The sequence below is a fragment of the Moschus berezovskii genome, chromosome 9 (assembly GCF_049115385.1).
Source record: "Moschus berezovskii isolate FMDL1 chromosome 9, NW_MosBer_1.0, whole genome shotgun sequence".
Taxonomy (NCBI): domain Eukaryota; kingdom Metazoa; phylum Chordata; class Mammalia; order Artiodactyla; family Moschidae; genus Moschus; species Moschus berezovskii.
The window spans coordinates 76,234,961-76,253,454 of record NC_142468.1 but is presented as its reverse complement, the minus strand read 5'-3'; the positions used below and the strand labels follow the sequence as shown (position 1 = coordinate 76,253,454).

The window sequence follows — 18,494 nt, the reverse complement described above, 5'->3', positions numbered from 1 at the left end:
GGAAAAACGAAAGGTGTAAATAGCACATTCCAAAAGAGAGAGGCAGATGTGACAGCCTTGAAAATTTTAGATACACATTATTTACATGAATGCTGCCAATGTGACTCTAATCAGCCTGAAACATATCCTAAAGTTCTCCCTCATGTGATGCCATGGAGAGAGGCGATCAACTACTACAGACACTACATTTATTTGTTTGTAATAAATGCTCTGAGTGATTCCAATTCATCTTGCCAGAGAGATGGGGAGTGAGAAGGAAAGGCAGAGATGGGGAGGAGGGGCAGCAAAGGTTGAGAGAGAAGGGAGATGTGAATCAGAGACATGCAGACACTGGACAGATCAGACAAGGTAGTGGATCATGTTCATAAACTGTGAAACAGTGACAAGGAAGCAAAAGGGATCAGCACCATAAAAAGCAACTTTTGAGGCAATGATGGAAAGGGTAGGTGGGTGGGACACAAAGGAGGAAGCTGTGTTCATGCAAAAGCCTGTCTGGGACCCCCCCCCCCCAGGAGGTGTTCATTCCCATCTCCCATTGAGGCCCTTGTTTTACAAATGAGATCTGATCTGCTTGGCTTTTCCAGGCAATTGGTCAAGCAGCCACATCCACAGTGGGAAGACCAGGGGGTGGGGACTGACTAAGCATTTCACATCAATGACACATGGGGAATGGGGAACAGGCCACAGTACCTGGGAGAGTTTCATCTGCATGTTAGCAAACACATGGAGGAAGCCGACCACTGCGTCCCACAGCCTGCTGTGAGCCAGGCTCTGCTGGTTCCCAATGCAGGGGCCCTGGGGAGAGGAGGACATTCTTGTCTCACCAAGCATCACAAGCTGCTCTGAAATTTGCCTTAGTAAGGGCATCTGACATCAGCTCTTTCCAAATGTCACATATCTTGTAGCTCAATGTTTTCCCAGGTTACTTATTACTTCTCCCCCAACCCCATTGTGTGCGCTCCCACCCCCAACCCAGCCTAAGACCCTATTTCTAGGAAAAGTCACTAGGAATTTCACAATGTGGTGATTTTCAGAGATTTTCTTTAGCGTTTGTTCTTATGCTAAAGAACATTATTTTAAATAAATGTAATAAATTATGTAATTATAATAAATATAATAAAAATAAATGCTCTGGTTGAAACAGGGCTGAAGGGTACTCCTGCCAACTCCAGCCCCCCACCTTGGCCTAAGAGGGGTTCTGAGGAGCTCCAGGGTTCCAAGGAGCACAATTTGAAATCAAGGACCATGTATTTCCATTGTCTGCAGGCAAAGCTACTCATTAAATGTAATGACTACATGGCTATCTACTCAAGTAAAAAAAATCTGAATTACGAATGTTAAACTACTTTAGGATTTTATCATCATTAACTACACGTCAGGTATATCATTTCTATCTTTTCTGAGGCATGATGACCACTCTGCATTTTCTATGTTAATAACCTTCCCTACTTTTGAAGATCATTATTGAACTACTGTTTCTTTTCTTTTTAAAAATAAATCATTTGGAATTCTTCTGAATGGAGAGTTGTCTGTTCTTATTTATTGAGCACTTATTTACATCAGTATGGACTTCACATATTCATTTTATGCTTTGGGTTATAATTCAATATTACTTTATTTACATTATTCTGTAGCTCTAATTTTTCTAATTTTGGCCATTGGGAGCTCTTTCAGTTGGCTCCCGTATCCCTTTGACATACCTCCACCATTCTTTTTAAGCATTTTCTTGCACTATAGGATTCTCCAGGCTCATCTTGTATGTTTCTTGCTCTAGTTCTAGAATCAGCCATTTCTCTAAGGAGCCTTATTTCCTTCCAATGGAGAGTGGTATTAGGAACCAAGAACTGGGCTCTAGTTGTATTTGCTGCTTCTGGGGTATCATTTTTTTAGGTCCTCCTGGCTGACAGAGCAGCAGAAATATTTGGGGGCGGGAGGAGAAGGGGATGACAGAGAATGAGATGGCTGGATGGCATCGCCGACTCTATGGACATGAGTCTGAGTGAACTCCGGGAGTTGGTGATGGACAGGGAGGCCTGGCGTGCTGTGATTCATGGGGTCGCAGAGAGTCGGACACGACTGAGCGACTGAACTGAACTGAATCCATGTATATACACATATCCATAAATATTTCATATGTAACCATTTATATTTATGTTAAGATGAACATGAGATTAGCATATAAGTGTCTCCAACTCTCATTCATTCCCATAGGGATCTTCTAGTCTCCTCTGCTGGTTCATCAGTGAGAAACCTGGTTCAGTTCCATTATATTGGGTTGGCCAAAAAGTTCATTCAGGGCTTTCTGTATAATTATATGGAAAAATCCAAGTGAACTTTTTGGACTACCCACTGTATGTATGGTTTCAGAATTATTAACACATAGCCACATGGGAAAAACTTCATCAACTAAAGTGCTTATTCTTGCCTTTGGTCTTTCAGACTGTTCTCATTTCCAAAGTTTCTCAGGCCAGCATCTTACTCTCTACCTCTTCAATGAGACTATTTTATGTATTTTTTATACATTGAGTCTTCTGTCACAGTCCATCTATGTTCCTTATGCTTTTTCCTTTATTTTTCTACCCTTTAATCACTCTCCAAATCACACAATCAATTTCAAAAGGAACACTGATACTAGTGTTCTAGTATCAAGTTCTAGAAAAGGCTTGGCTGAATTCCCAGGGAAGAGGTGAGCAGGAGAAATTTTGCCTGCATCCCTAAATCAAGTAAGCATGTTTAAAATTCACTGTTCATGTGCACGTGGTATGCGATTCCAAGACGCCTCTAGGTTCTTTTTTGAAATAAGACTGATTGTTAAAGAATCTCAGATTCACCCCAAACAAGGGTGAATCTTCTTTTACTTTTGGGCTAAGTGCTCCATGGAATTTTCTGGAGCTTAGGAAAGGTTCTGCAGAGAGCAAATCAGATGCTCGTCAATCTGCTCAATGATCTTCACAAGTAGTTCATGTGCTGTGAAACTTCAGATTGGTCACATGTTCCTAGCTGTATCTCCCTATGTTTTTACAATCCTTGAGTAAAGACGGATCAATCTCTTCTTGAACGCCTTCTTTTCAACTCTTAGTCTTGTGTTTATTTCAGTAAGCAGATATGATCTGAGTGTGCCAGTTGGCTCATCATATAGATCTTAAAAAAAAATCTTAGATTCCATCACAGAGGACCATGATATAATTACTGATTTTACAGCAAATTCTGCCTAGGGACGTCCTCTACTCCTTTCATGAGACCACTGCAGGCAATGAATACATAATGCTGTCAGATGTAACAGAAAATGCTGTAAGGTGTAGACATTCACCCTGAAATTCACCTGTTGATTTGCCTGTCATTGTACTTAGTTTATGTGCTTCTGAAGTTCCTTTTCCATAGAGCTGATTTCTGACAAATGAGTAGGCTCTCATGAATTCTGTTTTTAACATCAAGGCTCAAGATAATATCATCGTCCCTTTATTCCTTCATACTATCAATTATTTCTCCATTCCACTCTCCATGCTTACTGAACACCTACGATGTGCCACACATGCCAGAAATGAAGAATTTTAAACCACCTAAGAATTTTAAACCACTCCATATACACAATGGAGTATTTCTCAGCCATCAAAAAGAATGCATTTGAATCAGTTTTAATGAGGTGGATGAAATTGGAGCCAATTATACAGAGTGAAGTAAGCCAGAAAGAAGAACATCAATACCGTATATTAACGCATATATATGGAATTTAGAAAAATGGTAACCTGAACCCTGTATAAGAGACTGCAAAAGAGACATAGGCATTTAGAACAGTCTTTGGGACTCTGTGGGAGAGGGTGAAGGTGGAATGATTGGAGAGAATGGAATTGTAGCATGTATATTATCATAAGTGACCAGTCCAGGTTCGACGCATAAATTTTCCTCTGTTCAAAAAAAAAAATAAAAATAAAAATAAACCACCTAAGAAATTTTCTGTCTGCAAAAAAATTTCAGTCTAGGACGGAAAGCAAAATGTTAACTAGATCAATGCAAATCAAGTGTGACAATGCTATATGCAAGTGATAGTGGGGTCCATAAACTACAGCTTTTCACAGAGTGTAGGTACTATTGGTTCCTGTTGATAGATAAGAAATACTGTCAGTGCTAGAGCTGGATCCACAGTCTACATGTGCAGCCAATATTCTGCAGGGAATACAGAATATGGGAATGTTAAAAATGTTCCCTTTGTTTGCAAGCAAACATTTCGTAGCACATACCTGGATGTACTCTGTAAGAGAATTGAAGATCTGTTTGGTGACCGCCAGGGCTTTGGAAAAATTGTGCTGTCCAGATTCATCAATGATGTCCTTCCCTGAGTAATACCAGTAGAAATCACTGATTGATTCCTAAGAACACACAAAGAGAGTTTAGTGTTTCTCACATATCAGTAAGTGGAGCTAAATCTCGTGTTCAGGAAGAGTACAAAAGCATCCTACATTTCCGTGACCACTTTGTTACAACAGGAGCCTGGGACTCTATGAGAAAGCACAGAGATCTGATCCCAAGTACAGATACTTCTTCCGCAGGAAAGAACAGGTGAAAGAGGGGACAGTGTTCAGCCAGAGCTGGGTGACCACGTTATAGGACAATTTATTCACAATGCAAAATGTTACATTAAAGATAAATATGATCACCCAAATACTCAGCAACACAGCAGCTGGCACTGTGAGCACTAAGCACTGTTCTGAGCACATTACATGTATTAAACCTCCTCATCTTTACTGCTACCCATGAGACAGTACACGCCTCATTTTATAGATGAGGAGAATGGAACACAAGCAGGCTCAATAGACCGCTCCAGGTCATGAACTGGTAAGTGGCAGAACCAGGCTGAGGAGTTAGCAAAGAGAAAAGAGAAACCTTTATGTTTGTGTAGATCTTCTTGAAATTATTTGAATTTTCCTTCAAACGATTAAACCAACTGATGTCTGAACACTAAGCACTTGGAAACTCATTTCCCGTCACTTTCTGTATCTCTTTTTCCTAGTCAAAGTCTGTTTTCACTCACAGGTTGTTTCATAGCTCTGGAGCACTGTGGCTAAGTTTACACCAGCTAAAATAAAGTAAACCAGCAGGTTATAACAGATTTCGTATCTAACCGCTCCCTCTTATCACGTCAGTCTCCAAACTCACATTTAGGTATTTGACTTCCCGTAAGTGTGTGGACATGGATTACAGTATCTTCTGCACTCGGACTGGACCATATCCTCAGTCGTCCCTGGCCGTCTCTAACTGTCTTTAGCTTCTAGAAGTGTATATGAGGTGTGCTACTACCCAGCACCCACTCACCTGCAGACGCAGAAGGTAGTCCACGGTACTGATGATGACATTCACAGTGGTGGTGTTCCCCATCTGAGTCCTCAGGAAGTTCTGGAAATCTGAGAACGCCAGGGTTGGGTCAGAGCTCATCCCTGTCATGCCTGAGGAGCAAGCCTTACCCTCTCAGCTAAGCTCAGAAGAGACACACTATATGGAAAGCCTGACAAGGGCACCCTGTTTGGGTCCTGGCAGGTGGTCAGAGCGCCACCCTGAGCCCACCCACCCTATGACACCAGAAACTGGACTTCATGAGCTCTGAGGAACCTGACAGCAAGGGGTGGGCATTAACTTCAACATCTGAAGGTTCTGGAAGCAACTTAGCCTGGATGGCACTAAATAACACCAGCCATGAAGTTTCAAGCTCATGTTACATAGGGTTTTTTAAATTGAAGAATGGATTAACTGTTGTCCTTGAATTAGCAATTGGTTGTGGTAAGGGTGGCAACATGAAATGAATCATAATTTTGCACCTGAATGTTGTTTTCCCTTGACAAATCAATGTGTTCCACTTACCACTGTTGTGTCCTTCACAAAGTAACTGTAGGAATCTAAAGAGATCTCGTGTAAACTCGTCATTCTGGAGTACTTTTTCACCTTGAAAACACAGAATATGGGCAAGCATTTGTTTGCTTTTTCAACATAGAATACCTTCGGATACACATGACTGCAAAAATGCTAAACTGTGTCAGAGCTGTGTGGAAAGGGAACTTTGAATGAATGGTGACAAATCCAATTTAAATTGGAACTGAAGCAATGCCCAACAAAGCTAGGATTGTTAGCCCCGGGAAGGATTTGAAAGGAAAACAACTAGGCTGCTGGCAGTAATGGTTCACAGTCCATAACCCATGCTTTAGAAGATGGAAGACACTTCTTTAATTAAACAACAGGCTTCTGACTTAAACTCAACATGCAACCACCAAGCCGAAAATGTGTCTGTGCCGAGCCAATTAAGCAAGATCCCTTAGGACTCACACACATGGTAGGAACTCAGGCCAGAGATTCAAACTTACCACGCTCACGAACAATGACTGGTGATAAGAGAAAAACAGAAGAACACAGAGTAAGAAAACCACAAATGTCAAGATAGACCATCTTTAGCTAAGACTGGTTCTGTGAACACATCAACCTGGATGTGCTTTATCAAAACTACGGATGGAAACATCTTGCTAAAATGGAGCAAGTCCTTGGAGATTAAGTAGCAGTGAGCAGGAACTCTAACCATAAATAGTTAACCAGGATTTTAATCGGAAAGAGAGCAGCCTTCACCTTCTCAGTTACTTACGTGTTCCTTCCTCAGTAACCATCCCCAGGCCTTCAGCTTTATTCTGCCTCTCAAATGCATTCAAATCAAGGACACTTGTAACAGACGAAAGAAAACAAGGTTCAGGGCTATGCACACTGGGAAAATGGGTTTTTAATGTCAATGTACCCATCAACTAAGAATATCCTGTCCTTGTATTACCATAAATTACATTACACATTACAGTGCTGTTGAGTCTAACGGTTCTCTGGGTTTGTGACAAGCAGTGCCTGGAGCTCACAGCTCTTGACACATGCAAGGACAGGGGTCAGAAACACTTACAGTGACTGTCATTGTTTGTCAAGTTGGAGTCCTTTCTTATGGTTGAAGATTTAGAAAAGCTTTCCAAATAAAGAAGGAATAATCTGTATCTAAGATTTCTTAAGGGAAACATTACCTAAAACTGCACTAATTCATATTCTTCCCACATTCACCTACATTTTTTTTTTCTGAGAAACACAAGGAATCGTGGCTTTTAGTACTTAGGATAAATATCCATGGAGAGAGTTACAGAGTTTCAGATTTTGAAGGGCCACCTCCTTTACTCTATGCTTCAGGAGCCAATAATAGCCAAGATAATGCTTTTGAGAGGCCATGGTGTCCCTATGTGTTCCTGAACCTGTGACAAGTTGGCTTTCATTTGGTCCTCACCTTCCATAACCTTCCCAGTCATAACAACCACCAAATCCTGCTTAGCCAGGAACCCCTAGGTCAACCACAAAGCTGTGGTCATGAGGATAAGGATCATATGATTTCCAACTGAGGCTCACTGTGTTTCAATAATAGAGTCTATCTCTTTCCACAATATGAATGATTTCATAGAACTTAAGACCACAAAGTCTCACAAGAATATAGATCTTAGGGAAACCTATGGCAGAGTCCAGTAAGATTCTGAAAACTCCCCTCTTTCTTTAACCACTTGGCAAAGAAAATGACTGTTGGTTTGAAAAGACTCTAGTGAAAAATCCAGCATCCCTCTCCCCCTTTAGGGAGTCACATATGTTCTGGAATTTAGATGAAACAGAGAAAGTGAAAATTCCTATTGCCCTCATGTTGGTTTTTTCCAGATTCTGCTGTTAAAAGGGTCTGCTCAATAATACAATACCATTCTTCAATTTTGGGAGAATATAGAAACAGGACATTTGGACATAGCTGCTTTGAAGCATCACTGCAGATTCAGGAGACAATTTGTGTAGCAGACATTTCTGGCCTTTATTCCATCCCAAAATACCCATTTCAAATTTTAATTTCTTGAATGGCTCACTATTTTACAAATATGTATTATTTTATAATCGGCAAAAAAACATTAAAATATCTTAAAACTTCTGGTAGAACTCAGTTGGCCTCTAAGAGTATGTCACCTATCCCTCTAAGACATTATAAATTAGCTTAGCAATATTAAATGCTACAGATTACTAAGGGAACTCAGAAATTTAATTGAGAATTTCATGAGCAATATGGAACCAAACTGCCTTGATTTTTGCCATCTTTGAGTCCACATGTACTATTTTATCCTCAGTGAGTCAGGTCTGGCAATATTACATTTTCTTCTCCTGAGAGAAAAGAAATAAACGAATGGGCTGCTGGTGAGGGGAAAAATGGAGCTGAACACAAGGGATTGCACTGCAGCTCAGATATGTTCCCTACAATCCCAGGGTACAGTATTTGCCCAATCCAATATGACTAGCAATATTATGAAGTTCACCAAGTAAAAAATCCATCCCCCAAATTTTCAATTGGTCCAACGTTCCAATTTTAAGAATTATTATTTGGAGGCAAATGAGCTAGGTGATTTTAACTTTGACTTCTTTCAGAATGAGTTGCATATGATTCAATATATATACATGAATCTTGAAGAATAAACTGACACTTTTCTTAGAAAGACTGCTGGCTTGTTTCTGAAATGAGCGAGTATGGTAACCTTAGGACTTTTGGTTACCTACTGTTCATCTGTCAGAGGGGAGGCTTACACAACTGGGTAATATAAATGGAAAGTTTAATGCTTTGTTTTTCAGACAATGTCAAAATGTTCCCACATCAGGATGTACCTCTGTCAAAATATGTACCCACTAAATATCTCTTCAGGCTCAAAGAATTGTTAAGGTTAGAGATTAACAAAGTACCTAATGGATCTAATGAACATAGAGCCTTGAGTCACACTGAGGTGTTCTCCATTCTTTGCTAGTTTGACTTACGAGTGTACATGTTTAACAAGAGAAACTCACACTCAGCTCCAAAGAAAACAACATAACAAAAAAGGAGTAAGGGCAATTCAAACACTAAACAGGTGTAGACAGGTAAGCTCTGTGTGTGTGTGTGTTACATTTTCCCCTCTGTGTGTGCGTTTGTGTCTGTGTTACATTTTCCCTTCTGTGTATATGTGTGTGTGTGTGTTACATTTTCCCTTCTGAATGCTATTTGAAGGTAATCCTGAAGGCTAAAGGAATAATACCCATCCTCTTCTGAAGTAGGTATTCTTTTCTCAATAATTCCATGATAAGCCAGTTTATTTATGTGGCACTCTCCACCCCAGGCCCCTTTCCCTGAACAGTAAATCATTTTTAAAAAGTGCTAAGGGTGGTTTTCCCATATTTACCTGCAAGACTGCATAAGACCAGAAAGACTTTGAAAGAACCCAGCATCCTTTTTCTCCTTTAGGTAATCTAGCATTTTCTGTAAGGGAGACACATTTGAAAAGGAAAAGCAATGAAAACTATGGCACAAATATCAATCCTCCTAATTGTGATGAACAGATGGCAGTTCCCAATCATTCAGGCACATCAAGTGAGATTCAGGAGGTGGTTTTATAACCCTGGGTAAGCACGAAAATGTTCCACCTGTGGACCTAAACCTTTCATGTGCCTGAGCCCCACTCTCTACTTACAGAACTAGAATCTCTTAGGGCAGATGTTTTATTTTATAAAGGTCTACCAAATAGGAAAAGGAGTATGTCAAGGTTGTGTATTTTCACCCTGCTTATTTAACTTATATGCAGATTACATCATGAGGAACGCTGGGCTGGAAGAAGCACAAGCTGGAATCAAGATTGCCAGGAGAAATATCAATAACCTCAGATATGCAGATGACACCACCCTTATGGCAGAAAGTGAAGAGGAACTAAAAAGCCTCTTGATGAAAGTGAAACAGGAGAGTGAAAAGGTTGGCTTGAAGCTCAACATTCAGAAAACGAAGATCGTGGCATCTGGTCCCATCACTTCATGGGGAATAGATGGGGAAACAGTGGAAACAGTGTCAGACTTTATTTTTGGGGGCTCCAAAATCGCTGCAGATGCTGATTGCAGCCATGAAATTAAAAGACGCTTACTCCTTGGAAGGAAAGTTATGACCAACCGAGATAGTATATTAAAAAGCAGAGACATTACTTTGCTAACAAAGGTCCGTCCAGTCAAGGCTATGGTTTTTCCCGTGGTCATGTATGGATGTGAGAGTTGGACTGTGAAGAAAGCTGAGCGCCGAAGAATTGATGCTTTTGAACTGTAGTGTTGGAGAAGACTCTTGAGAGTCCCTTGGACTGCAAGGAGATCCAACCAGTCCATTCTAAAGGAGATCAATCCTGGGTGTTCATTGGAAGGACTGATGCTAAAGCTGAAACTCCAATACTTTGGCCACCTCATGCGACGAGTTGACTCACTGGAAAAGAGTCTGATGCTAGGAGGGATTGGGGGTGGGAGGAGATGGGGACGGCAGAGAATGAGATGGTTGGATGGCATCACCGACTCGATGGACATGAGTTTGAGTGAACTCCAGGAGTTGGTGATGGACAGGGAGGCCTGGTGTGCTGTGATTCATGGGGTCGCAGAGTCAGACACAACTGAGCGAATGAACTGAACTGAACTGAACTGGTGTTGATGGTACAGTAGATCTTTGACTTCAAAGATTTACTGTTTGAAGCCTCTTCTCTTTGGAACAGGTTCTAGGACTAGGCTCTAGTAATGTTTATGGTTACTGAGGTAAAATCTGAACAGCTCATGCAATGTTTAATGCATTGGAAGAAGGAGCTTAGCTAGTAATGAGACTAGTTGAGAGCACAATATCTCTCACAAAGAGACAGTTTCCTGTGTTCTTTATTACTGGCAAGCTAGGAACTTGGTCTGGCATAGTAAGAATCTTCTTAGCTTTTTTAAAGAGCTCTGTAAGAAAATCAACTGATGGGGTAGTGATGGAAGAGAACAGAAAGAGCTGTCTTTGAAATGGTAGTTCTTAATGAGAAATTTGGTTTGCGACGAATTAAAGCCTGGGAAAAACTATATGCAATAGTGGTAGTTATGGATTTGGAAATTCTCAAAGGCCCTGGGAATGCCAAAAGTCTTTGAAATTTCATATTCCTGTGCACACAGATGCTTTTATTTTTAGCTAGAGCCTGGAGTGCTCAGGAGACACTACTGCCATGTCTATCTTCTGTAGCCAGTTCCAGTTCAGATCGTTGAATGAATTCCATGGGCCAGGCACTCCGCTGTATATCTCTGTGTGTTCTCTCTTTTAATGCATGACGGCAGGGAGTTTTATTTTCATGATCCACTGCTACATCCTCTACCCATAGAAGAGAGCCTGGCCCTAGTACATAGTCAGTGATCACTGCTGCTGCTAAGTCACTTCAGTCGTGTCCGACTCTGTGTGACCCCATAGATGGAAGCCCACCAGGGTCCCCTGTCCCTGGGCTTCTCCAGGCAAGAACACTGGAGTGGGTTGCCATTTCCTTCTCCAATGAGTGAAAGTGAAAAGTGAAAGTGACGTCGCTCAGTCGTGTCTGACCCTTAGCGACCCCACGGACTGCAGCCTACCAGGCTCCTCCCTCCATGGGATTTTCTAGGCAAGAGTGCTGGAGTGGCTTGCCATTGCCTTCTCCGCTAAGCAGCTGTTAACATGAATGAATGAATATGAATGACTGAACAAACAAGTGTGTGGGGTTATGAACGTCACTTAACTGATCAAGCTTCTTGCTCACAGTAAGGCACCTAATAAATGAAAGTGTGAAATAAAAACCAAAGGCTGAGAAAATTTCCTCTAGAGTGTATTTTTGCAGAAAATCACCTAATGATGAAACAAATGTAATGTTTTTCCTTTTTGAGCCCTAGATAACCCCTCTTTAGTATGCACATGTTTATCTGCAGACTCCCAGTCCTGGTTTTACCTGTTTTCAGCTACTCAACATAACTGGCCACTGAGGACAAAACTCCAGCAAAGGTGATTCTCGGTGGCCATCCATGCAGCAGAGTCAACCTTTCTTCTACCAAATGTGACAGCTGTTAAATGGAAATACCCCAGGCAGTCTGCACCACCTCCTGTGAGCGCCCATTACCTGCTGCACACCGGCATTGCCCCCATTCAGAATGGCGATGCCCAACTTCAGAGTCTCCACCACCATGGGGCTCATCTCACCTGTCGAAGTAAAGATTAGACAGAATCACCAAGGAAACAGGGTAAATCATACCTACTGGGCTTTATCCAGATTCTTTAATAATGACTTCATGTCACAGGGTGACATCTCAGTGTTAGTTAAGGGACCCATGCACAAGTCTCTGAAATCACCTTTGCTGGCGCTGATCATCTGAAGGACCATTTCGGCAGCTCCACGCTCATGCAGCCGGGCTTGCTGATAGAGGGTTTTCTGCTTTTCCATTTCTTTCTCCTGGAAAAAACAGCAGGGCAGGAGGGGATTTGTTTACCCCCAGAGAATTCACTGTGGTCAGATGAGTTGAGAGAGAGACTCTTTACTCACCTAGGAAGGCTACATGCATAATTTCGAACAAAACAGATCTTGGAAGTTTATTTTTAGATGCGACCCAGTTTTCCAAAACTGTCCATCCATAATTTACTCACATTTTGATGCTGAAATTCCTACTTTCTGTACTGATAAGTACAAAACACAGTCCATTCTACAGTGACACTATGATTATAGAAAGTGACTTCAGGGACTTCCCTGGTGATCCAGTATTTAAGAATCCACCTTCCAAAACAGGGGACACAGGTTCGATCCCCGGTTGGGAACTAAGATCCCACATGTCATGGGGCAACTAAGCCCATGTACCACAACTAGAGAAACCTGCATGCCCCAGTGAAGACCCAGCATAGGCAAAAAAATAGTTACCTCAGACTAAAATGGTTTGTTTTCAATGTTATAAAGGAAAACTTGCTGAGGGCTCAGTTGGAATTCATCTGAGTACAACATATGCCTACTTATCCAGAAAGCTCAGACCACACTTAACAAATGTGAGATGCTAGAAGCCAAAGTTTTCCAGAACTGTATCCATTTACTTTAGAAAAATATATGTATTTATTTGGCTGCCCTGGGGTCTTAGTTGCACCATATAGGATCTAGCTCTCTGACCAGGGATCGAACCCAGACCCCCTGCATTGGGAGTGCAGAGTCTTAGCCACTGGACCACCAGGGAAATCCCTGTATTCATTTACTTCTGCTCTTGAATACTTCATCTATAAAACAGTACAAATAAACTAATGGAGTTTTATTTTGAGAGACTCAGGGTCCCTCCCTGCCCCAAATCAAGATCGTCATTAAGTACATTTACAGAATAATAGTGCAAAAACCATCCAGTGTCTCCACTGCTGTGAGTTTTCACTTTTGAATATTTGAATGTGCCCTTCCATGGTCCCTGTTGCTACCATACTTGGGTCAATGTAGGAGATTTCCTAGAAGAACAAACTTGAAGGACCGTCTGCTGACTGGCTGCCTGCTACCTTTCATTAGGCCAACAGACAGCAACCACAGCCAACGTACTCATCCAGGCCGACTTGCCTTCTTGCCACCTGACTCACATGGTGGGCCAGTTGCATGGCTAATGTCAGCATCCACCCCTGAAGGCCCTCCTGGATGGCCTAAAACTTAGTGAGAACTCACTTCAAATGTTTTCTCCTTGTCTTCCTCCTCTTCTTCGTCTTCCCCACTCTGACAACTCTGGATTCCATGCAGCCAGGAGAGGAGGAGGCAAACAGTCAGGTTAAAGGTGGGCCTAGCAAACAGGACTCTGCTTTATTGTGTGAGGGCAGGGGACAGGCTATAATTCACAGGCACCTCAGGACCTCAGCACTCTGTAAAACTGAGAACATTTGGATCCCAGGAGGCAACATTCTACCCTAAATACCACCTTTGTGGTTACCAAGGAGTTCGGAAAAGAGAAATGGGAACGCCGAGATCACATAGTCAAAAGGAGACGTCCCTTGTTTAACCACAGACCTGAACTCTCCTACTTAAAAGAGTTTTGTAAAGTTCTGGTGCAAATCAAGAGATAGGAATGCAAAGAGCCGGCCCATTCTCAATATGAATCAGAGGCTTGGCCATAAGATTAGGGAAAGCCAGGATGTGAATCCCAAAGTGACCCCACAGAGCGCCTGGCAGAGGAAGGGGTGCTCCTGCACCTCCCACACACACCCCCATTTCTGCCTGACATGAAGTGCTCCCACTGGAGAAGCAGCAGTTTCGCTCAATCACTCAGGATTTCAGAGGCCACTGACCCCGTGTGGCCTCTCTGATCACTTCATCTCTTCTAGAACGCTAGTTACTTCCTCTAATTTCTAAGCCTGTTTTCAAATGTACTGGATTTCCTTTACCTACGGACATGGTTGAACTGTTGGACGTGTTCTGAGCATCAAGTGAAAATTCGAGGATGATCTGGATGTCTGAACCCTGTGAAGCTGGCTGAGAAGCATCATGTGAACCCAGGCACCAGACCCACTGTTTCTGCAAAGCATCGTTTTCATAGGACGATGGCAGAATAGTTTACTAATGTTGCTTGCTGAGCACGTGAATTGCGCAAAGCCTGGAGCCCACACCATGACCCAAGTCCCAGGCTAGCTGCTCAATGTGACAATTTCCATGTGCCTGAAGAGGTCAAAGGGAAGCAGGAAGACTGCAATGACAGGAAGAAAATCCAGTGTACCTTGGCCATCATGCTGGCATAGGAGGTGTACAAAGGGTCGTCTTCCAGTTTGCTGGAAAGAATGGAGGAAATATTTAGCAGACTGACTTTGGACACAGTAGAAAAGACTGAGCGGCATATAAATCCTCATTTACCAGTGAATTAATTAGAAGCCCTCCTCCCTCACCCCAGTTCTTAGAAACCACTCTGAAAATCTGGATCATTATTGGCTTGACATGGAATTCAGGGATGAAGTTACAGTTTCAGGCTGCTTCATCTTCAGATTCCATGTCAGGCGATATGATGAAAGGGCTATGGTTTCTGTATTTTCCCCGAGAGGTTTCTTGATGGCCAAGAACAAGACAGCAAGGAGGGCGATTCAAATCTGGCACCCGCTCTGTGCACAATGCCACTTGGGGAGGACAGCTTAGCGAGGACCCAGCGGTGCCTGGGATGTGAGCAGGGCGCTCCATGGTGCTGACCTCCTCTCCGTGAGAGCGTTGCGGCTAAAGTGGAGGATGATCTGATGAAGCGGGTCTGGCTGCTTTTCCACCTCTTCCTCCTCCTCCTCTTCCACCTTGGGAGATTTCTACACAAACCAAGGCAGACAGGTTTCAGGCATGAATTTCCGCACGTGGCACACCACGGCACGCGAACAAAGGTGAAGCGCCAGGCACAGAGCGCATCAACTCAAAGCACAAAGAGAACCACGACGTCATACGTTTATTTCAGGACAGAAGCCCTAAGGATGCAAGGTCTGGGGATGGAATATATATATAAATGTATTTTCCAGCCAATTAAATAAACATTGCAATTTTGGGTTAAAACAAAATGGAAGGAAAAGCAAAAGCTTGACTGCAGGGGAGGCGCTCCAGACTCCAGTCAGCAGAACTCTCATGCAAGCTCTGGGCACCCGCATTCAGGAGGGAAGCCCTGGAGAGTACCGAAGAGGCTGTATCTCTCCACCAACACCTGACATTTCTCTTGGAGAGCTGGGCTGGGAATGGGGGTGGGGCAAGAGTTACAAAGCACTGGGGCCTTTTGGGCGTCTACCACTATCCTAGACTGAACCCAGTGAAATGTTTCTCTTTCCTGAACTCAGCCTTTATCTTGAAAATCTTGCTGTCCCTGAGAGATGCTATCCTGGAGCTGCGAGCCTTGCAGTTTCTCCTCTGAGAAAGTCTTTTCTCTGTCTCCTTTTATAGAAGTAGCAGCTGATGCCAGATGAATAAGTTGATTTCCCAGCAGTGGTAGAACCAGCAGGGTGGACCATGCTCAGGAAATTGGTGAGAACTACATAGGTTGTGTGAATGGTTCAGAAGAAGGGGAAGGTTGAAATGATGCTCATTGTCAACTTCACACTGATCAAGAAACTGGGAAAATCAAGCAAATGTCTTTCTCACTGACAGGAACATATGAAAAGATTGATGGGTTTTATGGAGAATGAGCGAGAAAAGATTAAAGGACAATAGGCAGGAAGAGGAAAAGAAACTGAGGGAGATGGAAAGAAAAGTGAAAGTGAAGTCGCTCAGTCGTGTCCGACTCGGTGACCCCATGGCCTGGAGCCCACCAGGCTCCTCCATCCATGGAATTTTCCAGGCAAGAGTACTGGAGTGGGTTGCCATTTCCTTCTCCAGGGGCTCTTCCTGACCCAGGGACTGAACCCGGGTCTCCCGCATTGCAGACTGACACTTTACCTTCTGAGCCACCAGGGAGATGGGGAAATACAGAAAAAGTTGCATGGAAAGTATAAACATGAGTTACACAGGGTAAGACTAATGGAGAGAGTAGAGATTAGAGAAAAAGATGGATGGGAGAAATAAGGAGAAAGAGGAAAAGAACTAGGGCTTGGCCAGAGGAGAGGAGGGTGTATTTTCTTTCTGAACCAGGATGAAGCTCAGTGATACTTGCGTGTTGTTTCAAGTAGTTTAAGCACATGAAGCCTGTGAGAGACGGGACATGGGAAATCTTCAGAAAGGCCAAACACAGAAATGTGAGATGAAAAAAGGGCGTTTGGATGTGCCTTCCCCAGAGGGGAGCTACCCACCAGAAATGCAGGGCCTTGGCTAGGCGGGCTGGCCTCCTGCAACCAAGGGTGCTCAAAACTTAACTTGGCACAAATTTTCCAAGGCATGGCTGCGCATCCCAAGAAATATTAGTTGTTAATAATAAGGAGGAAGATGATCACAGGACCAGTACCTCCAAGTGAAATTCATCCTCTGGCTCTTAGGACTATTAGTGGGGCTTCCTCTGAGTATTTATACAGTTAGTTCCTTTCAAATTTATACACCCGATTCTTTGTGAATCTTTCAAAGTTATAATGCACACACATGAATACAAAAATCAAACTCATTCGCACCCATATCTGCTCCCAGTTGAGTCAGTACTTACAGCCAAATCCTGTACTAGTTTCTCTTCAAAGGAATACTCCTCTGTTTCTATCCAAAATCTCTGATAGCCATGGAGGAAGAGGTTAATAGAGCGGTGCCTGAGCGGAAGGGGTGAGAATGAGGTCAAGAGGGGTCCACGGGACACCTTGCTTTAGTTTGGGCGGTTAACGGTTAGTAAGCAGGTTTGTACAATTCTTATCTTCTGATTGGTCAGGGTGGCCAGGAGCACACTGTACGCATTTATTTCAAAGAAACCAGAACCTGCTAACATGGCAGATCCTGAATATTTAGACAGCCTTGTGAATGAACTAACAATGGTCAGTTCAAGACCTGAAGGTCACATTAACCCTGCTCTGGTCTCACTGGGTCTGTATCACGTCTCCCCTCTAATGAGAATTCATTAGGTCAAGGAACAGCCCTGAGTAATCTGTGATTATGGCAATTTGGTGACTCCTTTAGACTGATCACCTGTCCTGGTAATCCAATCTAAATTATGCTGCTGGTGAGCAGTGCAGTCTCAGATATACTCAAAGCAGCAGAGTGTCCTTCTTTACAGGGCCTCTGAGGAGCCACAGCTGCAAGGGGTCCAGTCTGTACTCAGGAAATTAAGCTTGGGTGTGTTGTACTCATCAGCAAAACTTCTGCATGCTTCATGGGTTCCAGTGCTGGCCCTGGCAACTGGGAACACTGAATAAACTGGCATAAGCCACTTCTTCTCTACAGGACACGACTGACTTCTGGGAATATTAACCACTGAAGAGCAGGTAAGTGGTTACCAAAATGTGAGGAGGACCAAAGAGAAAAGGAAGGTCAAGACCAGACTCATCAAGTCTTGGTCAAAATTTCTGGTAGAATATAGCCCTTACAATCTTTCTTCAAAATCTGACCAATCAGAGGTGTTTTTTTTAAAAAAAAATTGTACAAATTTGTGTTTTCATGGTCATGTTAAATCATGGTCAAGAAAGGAGAAGTGTGCAGAGAATGAGCGGGTCTCTCCACAGGTTACATTACCATTAAAATGAGTATAAGCCTGTCATACTGAGTTTTTTCATTAACCTTTTCCAGCCAAACCCGTTGAAAGGTGCTCAGGAAGAAATTGTTAATTTTGTGTCTGGGGAAAAGCATACAGGTTTTCTTTTAAAAACTCACAGCAGAGAAAGTTTCCACATGATAAAAATAAATCCCTTTAGCCCTTTAGTTTGGAAGACTCCATGCAGTTTAGATTCTCATAAGACGGAAAAAAGGCATGGTACTGACTACTAGCCTCTTATTCACTTTTATTGTTGTTATTATGAAATCTATGCATAATCCTCCTAGGGATATAATCCTCCTATGTATAACTTCTAGGTAGAAATCCAGGGCAGCCTCTCTAAAACAGCTGTGTTAGACACTGCTACATTAAAAATCGATAACTCACAAGAACCACTGTAAAGAACAGGGAACTCTGCTCATTGTTTTGTGGCATCCTGGAGGGGAGGGGAGTTTGGAGGAGAATGGATATATGCATATGTATGGCTGAATCCCTTTGCTGTCCACCTGAAACTTCAACTCTGTTAATCAGCAATACTC

General features: G+C 42.7%; 1 protein-coding gene across 3 annotated transcripts in view; it reads right to left on the bottom strand.

Moving 5' to 3' along the window:
* The window catches only part of RYR3 (ryanodine receptor 3), a 569,645-nt gene that overhangs the window by 29,593 nt on the left and 521,558 nt on the right, over window positions 1-18,494 (bottom strand). For all 3 annotated transcript variants that reach the window (XM_088839832.1, XM_088839833.1, XM_088839834.1), the window contains exons 74-86: window positions 16,927-17,023; window positions 15,018-15,124; window positions 14,557-14,608; window positions 13,518-13,574; window positions 12,191-12,290; window positions 11,961-12,040; window positions 9,237-9,313; window positions 6,623-6,696; window positions 6,351-6,368; window positions 5,854-5,934; window positions 5,311-5,399; window positions 4,239-4,367; window positions 691-795 (exon numbers count right to left, since the gene is read on the bottom strand). In XM_088839832.1, coding sequence (XP_088695958.1) covers window positions 691-795; window positions 4,239-4,367; window positions 5,311-5,399; window positions 5,854-5,934; window positions 6,351-6,368; window positions 6,623-6,696; window positions 9,237-9,313; window positions 11,961-12,040; window positions 12,191-12,290; window positions 13,518-13,574; window positions 14,557-14,608; window positions 15,018-15,124; window positions 16,927-17,023 — 1,066 coding nt within the window. The remainder of the gene's footprint in view (window positions 1-690; window positions 796-4,238; window positions 4,368-5,310; window positions 5,400-5,853; window positions 5,935-6,350; window positions 6,369-6,622; window positions 6,697-9,236; window positions 9,314-11,960; window positions 12,041-12,190; window positions 12,291-13,517; window positions 13,575-14,556; window positions 14,609-15,017; window positions 15,125-16,926; window positions 17,024-18,494) is intronic.